This window comes from Spinacia oleracea, chromosome 6 (assembly GCF_020520425.1).
Source record: "Spinacia oleracea cultivar Varoflay chromosome 6, BTI_SOV_V1, whole genome shotgun sequence".
NCBI lineage: Eukaryota > Viridiplantae > Streptophyta > Magnoliopsida > Caryophyllales > Amaranthaceae > Spinacia > Spinacia oleracea.
In genome coordinates this window covers 114,987,198-114,997,336 of record NC_079492.1, presented here as the reverse complement: position 1 = coordinate 114,997,336, position 10,139 = coordinate 114,987,198, and the positions used below count along the sequence as shown (strand labels likewise).

The following is a 10,139-nucleotide window of genomic DNA, read 5'->3' as shown; positions in this document are numbered from 1 at the left end:
CAATACCTCCAGAATAGGGAGCGCCCCATCAAACACATGTTGCTTATCTGGTTTTTTAAGAAAATGAGCTTGTGTTTTTTTTAAAGCAATAAAAAGGAAGTCGAAAACAGCTTGGGGCCAGTTGCATGCTCTGACCAACTCCGGGGCATTAACCAGCAATATTGAGTTTTGTTTTACAAATTGATAATTAGTGGAGGGAACCAAGATTTGATCTATACAAAAAAGATTCATTAATTTCAAAAACCGTGCTTTATCAGATTCTTGAACAGTTGCCATTGTCATCAACTTCTCTTTTAAAGCAAAAGATTTCAACAAACTAATAGAACTGAGATTGAAACATTCCAAGAAATCAGGAATCTTCCCATTATTAGATTCAGCCTTCTTCATTGCAGCCTCTAAGCACTCTGCATAATCACTTCCAGTAAGTTCCATTCCCAAGACTTGCGCCACCTTCTTGGCGCAAAAGCTGAAGGTGGCATTTTTGAATTGAAATTCAATTTTGCCGGTATTTTCCATTTCAGCTACATTGAGACACTTTGACAGAGCAGCGACCAGAGTCCCGCTGCATTCCCTAAAGTTCTCAATGTCTACGAATTTGTGGAAGATCGTAGACTTCATCAAAGATTTTTTGTCTGTATCCAGGTTTAGTTTCTTGATCTTACTCAAGTTCGATGATGTTTTTATTGGTTGTCTAGAAGCCATGTCAGTAACCTAAAACTCAGAAAACAGAAAACAGGTTATGAGAGGATATTGATGATAGTAAAAAACTGAATCTCTCAAGCAAATTCTGAACTGACAGATCGAAGGATCTTGTTGACCACCAAAATCAAACACAACCACTCACAAATTGACCAGTACAAGTACACACAAACACCCCCCACAGCTCGAATTGCTGTCAAACATCGCAACCTGAGCAGCAGCATTTGAACACAGCAGCAGCAGTTAAGGAGGAACTCAAACCATATCAGAAGCTCAGATCATTTGATACTCTTCTCATCAAAGACATGTGTTCTCACATACTATAAATATGAGAACAAAATCATATTCACTGTTACACAATGTTATAATGTTTAACTACTACATTAAAAACTGATATTAAAGGACAGATCACAGAGGAGTAATGCTTAAGTTAAAATAATAAGTGCTGATGTAGTAATGCTTAAGACAGGTCAAATGAATGATGAGCTAGATTAATTCTTAGATTTGAAGGCATTATAACAAACGAAGTGTCAGCCTGTGTTATTCACCTCAAACAACACTAACTCACGCCAAAAATCCAATAGCATTGGCATTTCAGAAAATTGTTGTCGAGTCCAGAGGCCTAATCATCCCATGGCAAAGCCACTGTAAGTTACAAAAGAGGCACTGACAGCCTTCCCTAACCCATTAAAACCATACCTTCAACTTAGAGTGAGTTGAAATTGGTGTTTAGAGTTGAAATTGGTGTTTAACCACCGACAACCACAGGCCATCGCCACTGACAACCACAGGCCACCAATTAGACCACTACTATCATAGATTAGAGGTCACAAATTAAGCTACCACAATTGCAACCACCATACAATCCACAACAGTACAAACAAGTCAAGTAAAATCAAACCACCACAGTACAGACCAATCAAATTATCCAATAAAATTCATCCAAAAATTTACACTCAAATCCAATCAAATTCATTACTCGTCAAACAATATAAATTAAACAGAACAAAATTGACCCAAAAATTGACCCATATTCCCCGAAAAATCGACCCAAAATTCACCCCAAATTCCCCATTTCACCCAAAACAGTAATCCGAGCTCACAATTTGGGGAAAATCAAAACCTAGGTAATATACTTCTAATTTTTTTACTTAATCAAGTAAATTATAAATTAACAATTCCTAAATTGCAAGTCACAATTGAATTAAAACTAAATTATAAATTCAAGCAAAAATAAAACCATTATTTCGAAAATTCGAGCAAAAATAAAATCGAGCAAGAAACAAAATAGTGATCAATTTAAGCAAAAAAACAGAACAAAATTGACCCAAAAATTGACCCATATTCCCCGAAAAATCGACCCAAAATTCGCCCATTTCACCCAAATATCAGACCCCAACTTCAAAGCTAAAATTTCACATAACCTTGAAGCAAAATCAGATAATACCTTGATGGGAGGAGCGAGGATGACAGCAGCTTCGGTGCTTTACAGCTCAGAGGTGGCTGTTTAGTGTGAAGAAGAAGTGAAGACAGAGAATTTGCTGCTTAGTGTGCCACAATATCGAGGAAGGAGTCAAGGAGCATTAAAGATAGAGTTGAATTAATTCAATAAAAATTGTATTACTCCGTAATCCGTATATAACTTTCAAATAATACCATTACTACGTATAAGTTTTGAAAAACGAGAATATTGAATGAATGGTTGTTTCGCTAAATCAACCAAAATTAAAGTCAATTAAATTAAAGTTTCAAAACTCTCTATATTCACATTCAGCTACCCTAATCTTCCTATATATACTCAATAATGTTGAAATCAAATATTTACATGTAACTTAGAGAGTTTCCAGAAAAAAAAATGCAGAGTTCAAGTGAAGAAACAGAGTATAGTGAGTCTGAGATAGAAGAGTGTTAATTGGTAGATGGGAAGTGCAAATTAAGGTTTTCAGACGCAGGTTTTAGGTGCCCATATTGTCCGAGAAAGAAAATAAGACACTACAATTTCAGGAATCTCTTGCAACATGCCCATGGTGTTGCAAGAGGTTCTTCAAAACGACGTGTAAAACAGAAGGCGCAACATCTTGCTCTGGAAAAATATTTGAAGGAAAATGAAAACCAGTTGAACCGTTGATTTTTTTTATTTCTATTATTATTTTCGGTTTTTTCATGAAATGCCCCTGAGGTTTTAAAAAACGCACCAAATACCCTCGCCTGTTTCGATTCACATAATATACCCCTATTTTTTTCCAAGTTTGCACCAAATACCCCTTAACTGACCTTCCGTTAGTCCTCCGTTAAGTCGTGTTTATAATTCACAGTATACCCCTTTTTATAAACTTAATGCATAATATACACCTATTTTAAAATTAAGTTGCACTAGATACCCAAATTGCAGGAATTTGAATTTAACGGCTAGTTTTTAAACCTAGGAAGCAAAATATAGCCGTTATGTTCTTGCTGCATATAAATGCTACTAGTGTTCACCTCACTTGCATACTTTCCCCTCTCCAAATTAGCCATGAGCTCTCATTCAAAAATCGAATCTTCTTCCATCCCAAATTTAGCATACATTAGAGTTCCTAATAAAAATTGCTATTGCGGGAGAAGATTTGCAATTAGGAGCTCGGAAACGGAAAAAAAATCCGCAAAAGCTTTACTACAAGTGTGATCCTTGTGATAATTTCAAATGGTGCAAAGGTTTTCTTGAGCACACAAGTGATGAAGTTCAGAGCAAGGGAAACAGAGATGATGAAAACAGGGGAATGCAAGAACAAAGCTGGGGAATGCAAGAACAGAGCAGGGGAATGCATGAAGAGTTGAAGCTATTGAAGAAGAAGATCAAACAACAGAAACAGCAAATCAATTTTGCAATAAAAATTGGTGTATTAATGTTTGCATTTCTGATTTGGATAGCAATGAAGTAAAGTTGTAACAAATTTCATGAAATAAAGAGACTTTGTTCCATAAATACTTGTTCAAGCAAATAAGCTTTACATAAACTGAACTTTAAGTGGACAAACACCACTGAACTGCACAAAAAGAGGTGTTCTAAGCATTTCACTGTTTCCAAAAAATGATCTCTGCACAACTGTTTCCAAAAACTGATTCTAACTAAACTGATTCTGACTAAACTGATTTGACTAAGTTAGTTTAGCTTTGTGCACTACAATTCACAAAATATAGCCAACTGAGGTGACTATGCAGCTGCCTTTGACCTCTTCCTTGTGTTTGGTCCCCCATTTGATGTACTTGCTCCTGCTGCACCACTCTTTGAAGTACTTGGTCCAGTGGCACTTGTTCCTCCACTCTTACATGTTCTTGAGTTGTGACCAAACTCTCTACACTTTCCACATTTCACATTTGTGTTCCTCTTCCCTTTCTTTGGTTCATTTGCCCCTCTCTTTCTCTTCTTAGCAGGTCTGCCAGATGGTCTTTTGATGGTTGGAGGCTGAATGGAAGGAAGGCCAAAGTCAGGCCACTGAGATGGATCTGCCATAGGATGAATATGTTCTGCATAGGTTAGCTTGTATGCAGCAGCCTTGAACCATGGGGATATGAAATCATGGGGGTTCATCCTTTGGTCATATATGACCCTCAGTGCATGCTTGCAGGGGATTCCACAGATCTGCCACTTCCCACAGGCACAACTTCTTGTTGCAAGCCTAATTGGGAAGTTGACATGTCCATCCCTAACCTCAAATTCACCCCCTCCACATGCTGTGGCATAACATAACCTGGACTCAGCTGTCCTCTCCTCTAACTCTTTCAATGCATATGCAGTGAGCTGACCTTCCTCCATGTCAACTGCCTTGTCAAATCTAGCCCCCACCCTCTGCATACACCAACTTCTGATTGCTGTACACCAGACATTAACCAACAAACAACAAGTTCAGGGGTATATTATGCATGAATATGATTAAACAACAAACAACAAGTTCAGGGGTAATATTATGCATGAATATGATTAGAAGAGTTATACCTTCCAATAATGAGAAGACAGGCATGTCTCTGAAGGGCTTTGTGCATGCATTGAATGACTCCACAAAGTTTGTTGTGTTGTGATCACAACAAACAGTAGAGTCAAACTTATGCCTAGACCACTGCTCAATGCAGCTGTTCAAGTATGCAGTGGCATTTGCATTGTACTCACTGATCTTTTCCATGGCCTTACCAAACACATACTCATTGTATGCATTAGCAGCTATCCAAAATAGCTTGTGGAATGCAGATCCACTGAAGCCATTGTTCTTACAATTCATGTATAGGTGTTGGCAGCAAACTCTCCTAGTTGCTCTAGGAAAAGTTTCTCTAACTGCCAACTCAACACCCTACACATCAGCAAACAACAAAAACAGGTTCATTAATATAGAAACATAAACATAAGAAAAAGTAAAGATCAGAAAAGAGTAAATATCAGATCAGTACACATACCTTCATCCTATCACTGATGAAGGTCCAATCATCTTTGTTGCAACCCTCCTGCTCAAACATTTGCCTCAAACATCTCATGAAGTAGGTCCAACTGTCACAACTCTCAGTGTCTACTATCCCATAGGCAAGAACAAAAATTTCATTATTCCCATCTATGCCAACTGCTGTCAGTAGAATGCCCTTGTAGAAACCACTTAAATGAGCCCCATCTATTCCAATTATGGGCCTACAACCCCTTAGAAACCCCCTGACTTGTGCAGCAAATGAGAAGAAGCAAGCTCTGAATTTTGGGTTCACATCCCCACTACTGGCCCCCCATGTTATAAGTGCATGACTCCCTGGGTTTGTTTGCTTAATCATCTCAGCATATCTAGGCAACAGCTCATATGCTTCAGCCCAACCACCATGCAGCTTTCCCTTTGCCATACTCCTGACCTTGTACAATAGCCTCTTTTTCACCCTCAACTGAAACTTCTCCTGTGCATACCTCCTCAATGTCTCCACTGGAATCTCTGGATTTGCCTCTATTTCCCCCAACATATGCTTACACAACCACTCAGAGGTCACTACTGGATTCTCCTCAAGCCTCCCACAAGTTCTGTGGGACCCACTGATCACCTTAATGGCCCAGCTAACATTGTCAAACAACCTACTGGCATGTATCCTCCAGTCACATGACTCCACTGCACACACTGCTGTGTACCTCCTATTATCAGCCCTCTCAACACTAAGCCCAAACCCCTCCTGTATGCAGTAACTTCTCAACACTTCAAGAAATGTGGCCTTATCATGAAAGATCAACCAGGGTTCTAACTTAATGGACCCATATGGTTGATCAGTCCATATTTTGCCATTTTTATAGGCCTTATCCATCTTTGAGGAACCATTTAGACAATCCTCAAACCCCAAATCAGGAATATCATCAGGAATCACCTCATCATCAACATCAGAATCAATCCAATCATTCAGAACATCCTCTTGTTCAGAATCTGATTCCTCATAATCAGAATCCTCACTCTCCTCTTCTGAACATATCTCACCAACATCAGCAAAAACCCCTGGTGTCTTAGACCTTCCTGTACCCTTTCTCCCTTTTCCCTTTCCCTTGGAAACCCAAGTTCCAGCCTTCTTAGCAGTGACTTTGTTAACCCTAAACCCCTCAGGTCTAGCTCTGCCCCCCTTCTTTTTCACTGGCTGAGCTTGATCAGGTGGTGCTTGATTATTAGGCTCATCAGTTTGGTTGTTCTGTGGTGGAGTGGGATTTTGTGGTGGTGGTGGAGGGGTGTGATGTTGTGGTGGAGAGGTGGGATGTTCTGGTGGTGGTGTGTGTTGTTGTTGTTGTGGTGGAGAGGTGGGATGTTCTGGTGGTGGTGTGTGTTGTTGTTGTTTTGGTTGGGTGGGTTCTTTCTGTGGTGGGGGTGGTGGGGGTGGTGGTGTAGGTTGTTTGGTGGGTTGTTTAGGTGGGGTGGGTTGTTTCTGTGGGGTGGGTTGTTTAGCTGATGCCCTCCTTTTGGGGGTTAGTTTCTTAGAAGCAGGCTTATCCTTGCCTTTTGACTTAGAAGCAACATGATTTGTGTGTTTGGGTGGGGTGGGTTGTTTCTTTGGGGATTCTTGTGTTTGTTTTGGTTGAGAGCAACCTGGAAACACCTCATCAGCATCATCTTTGCTAATGACTCTCACATACTCAACCTTCATGTCCTCACAATCAACAACAGGGACCTCCATAGCCACAGTGTACTCCATTTGTTCCTGTATTTCCCTCAAAATGTCCTCCCTTTCCTGTTGTTTCCTCATTGCCTCTTCCTCCTCTCTTTGAGCCCTCAACAGTTCCTCTTGTCTCTCCTTAAGTTGTCTCTCTTTTTCCTTTCTATGATTCTCAATTGTTGCAACAGCATTCCTAAACACCAATCCTGGTTTATCTGTTCCCTCAACCCAAATTTCAGCAGTGTCTTTACCCCAATTCCATCCCCACAGAAGCCTTAAAGTCTTATCATCATTCAATTCAACCTTACCACAAGGACCCTCAACATACAAGCTAAAGGTACTAGGCAAAAAAACATCTTGCTTAACTGATTCCTCAAAGATATCAAGAAACAACTTCAACAAACGATATTTTTCTATGTCTCCCACTCTAATATCAAAACTATGTGACCCATAACGTAGTAACAACCAAATAGCACTCATCCTAAAGGGAAAAAATAATGAAACTAACATCAATTTTCATTCCAACAACCACAATTGACCAATAACCAACAAGAAAGTTGCGCAATTTTAAAAAAAAAACTGACAATTTCACAAACCCTAACCCTAATCGATTTCGTGAAAAAAAACAAGTTTACCAGCAAAATTAAACAGAGGAGAAGAGATTATTACCTGGAAGTAGACTAACCAACTTTAAATTCCCGTTTCCTCTTCAACACTAACTCAACTGGAAATCGCCTCAAGTTTCTCCCTTTTTTGTCGCGATTGAAGCAAAATCACAACCCACGAACTCGCCTTTAAGGTGCGCAGCAAAATTCACAAAAATATTGAAGATCTACCCAGAATTTCTAGGGTTTGAGTAGGATTAGAGCTTGAAGAAGAACAGGGGAGAGGAGAGAGAAAGAGAAAAATGTGAACGGTTTTTTTTTTTTTTTTGGTCTTTCTGTGAAAGTGAAGGAAGTCAATGGCGCTAAACCAAAATTAAGGGCAAATAAGTAAAACACCACTAACGGCAGACTAACGGCGTTAGCTAACAGGGGCATGTCATGAACAGTACGGATAAATAGGGGTATATTATGTGAATCGAAACAGGCGAGGGTATTTGGTGCGTTTTTTAAAACCTCAGGGGCATTTCATGAAAAAACCGTATTATTTTTTAGGCATTAAAAAAACTATATAAGATTAAGGCCTTGAATTTGTTTTGTTTTAAGGCTTCTAGATATTTGTTATTAATTTAGCATATCGGCACTCGGCATATGATCATGTACTCGAACAACTGTTTTTTTAATTAATCAATTTACTTTCAGTTTTTATAGTTTTTTACGTAATTTAATTATAATGCCTTGAATTCCTTAAATTTTCTGATTTTTATTTTTGATTTTTTATTAATTTTTTTACTAGCATGTGGAGTTTGGGCTAGAGGGGGTGTTTCTGTTAGCAATGGGGAATGTTCTGGGATGAACTGGTTGACTTTACAAGATGATCAAATCATCGGCTATACCATATGGTGAAATTCATAAAAATTAAACAAATTTAATTTTTTTAGAAATTAAACAATCAATTCCTCAACGAGTCTACTATCTTATTAAAGTTGCAATCTCTTTATTTGAACTCCAGCCACCAACTCTCAAGTATTAGAGGAGCCCCGTCCACGACCTCCTCCAAGCCGTTTTTTATTCCATCCTGACCCTCCAGGTTGTCCCCAAGGTGATTGTGAATCATCAGAACCATCAAACTTTCCACCAGATTCTTTCTTCCAAGTTGAAGCATTTGGTTTTCCCCAAGAATTCACCGTCCGATGGTCGCCCTCAGCCACCCTTTCGGGGAACTTCGAACGGCTCAAACAAGGCTATGTCTTTCAACCAATACCCGTGCTCACCCGATAGGGTTCACCGAGTACCGTCGTTCGACATTTGCCCCATCCGAGTCTCCGTCTTCCAACGAGTATCGGGTCGCCCGACAGGGATCTGTCAATGGGGTTCTGGTAAGTCAAATCAGTCAGGGAATTCATCTGGTTGGGGTTCTGGGCTCACCAAGTACCACTGTCCGATATTTGCCCCATCCGAGTAACCATTTCCTTACTAAGGCGTAATGCAGAGAAGATTACCAATAGACACAGTTGGCGTGAAGACTCTGTTAACTTATTGTAGCCTCAGTTGGTGAAGTAAAGACACAGTTGGCGTAGAATAGACACAGTTGGCGTGTGGTTTATTTGATAGTGTAGTGTACACAATGTTGGCGTGGTTAATAGTGATGGAGTAGTGTTGATACAGTAAACTGACACCCAAAGATCATAAGAGAACATCCTCGGACCTGAAATTAAAGGGAAAAGAAAGATGATATGTTAGATAGAGAACATCCTCTAAAGTTGGGTTCATTATGATCTGTTGATCATTGTTGCCAAGAATGAACCCATAGGCATTAATCCTATCATGAGCAACAGCCCCATAAGCAACAAATTCATCTGGATTGATGCTTTTATTCGGTTTCTTCCCATTAAAAAATTCCTGCAGCATCTGTTGAATCTTAGGAAATCCGCCAACTAACTATTGACGATCATACACATAGGAATCTGAAAGGACACCCCATTCTCCTCTAAATGCCTCTAATCATTAACATGTGCTATGGGAGGAGTTCTTGAATTTACATGTGTTGTAAGCAACATTTTCTCCTTTACTAGGGAGGCCGACGCGCACGTTGCGCGCGGGTCATCAGTGATTGAAGATGTGTAAAAAATCGTTCTATAAATACCGGGTGTTGATTTTTATGTGCCATATTACATTAAAAACATATTAACTACTTTAATCTAGCAAGAACAAAAATATAGTTTAAAAAATCTTGCTCTTAAATAGCATAATAAGATAAAAAAGAAGAAGTTCGGAGCAATTAATCATAGAAGAACATGGAATTGGAACCAGCTCTAACCGGGTCCAAAATTTTAGAACCGGACCCGGACCCAATTGGACCGGTTCCAGGTTTGGAACCACCAGGTCCAAACCGATTCCAATTCCAAAACTGGATACCCTAAATTAGACTACGCCAAATGCAATGACACTACGCTAACTGCTAAGAGACTACGCCAGTTACAAGTGCACTACGCCAGTTACAAGTACGCTACGCTAACTTCTAAGACGCTACGCTAACTTCCAATACACTACGCCAGTTACAAGTACACTACGCTAACTACTAAGACACTACGCCAGTTACAAGTCCGCCATACATATTTTCTTGTCCAGACCTAGCAGACATAAAACTGAGGCACACCTTGAGGCGCTGGAGGAATGTTAAATTAATGAGTTTATGATGGATAA

At 39.5% G+C, this 10,139-nt stretch overlaps 1 protein-coding gene across 1 annotated transcript; it reads right to left on the bottom strand.

Moving 5' to 3' along the window:
- Positions 1–3,617: 3,617 nt before the first annotated feature.
- Positions 3,618–7,239, bottom strand: LOC130463994 (uncharacterized). The gene is made up of 3 exons (XM_056833315.1): positions 5,128–7,239; positions 4,676–5,024; positions 3,618–4,551 (listed from the first exon to the last, which is right to left on the bottom strand). The coding sequence occupies exons 1-3, from the start codon at positions 6,919–6,921 to the stop codon at positions 3,893–3,895; spliced, it is 2,802 nt and encodes a 933-aa protein (XP_056689293.1). The 5' UTR covers positions 6,922–7,239; the 3' UTR covers positions 3,618–3,892.
- Positions 7,240–10,139: the final 2,900 nt, after the last annotated feature.

Excerpts from the sequence above, each read along its gene's own strand:
- LOC130463994 (XM_056833315.1), bottom strand. The coding sequence starts at position 6,921 with ATGAGGAAACAACAGGAAAGGGAGGACATTTTGAGGGAAATACAGGAA. Across the intron at positions 5,025-5,127 it reads TCATCAGTGATAGGATGAAG|GGTGTTGAGTTGGCAGTTAG; the intron begins GTATGTGTACTG and ends GCTGATGTGTAG. Across the intron at positions 4,552-4,675 it reads TGTCTTCTCATTATTGGAAG|CAATCAGAAGTTGGTGTATG; the intron begins GTATAACTCTTC and ends TCTGGTGTACAG.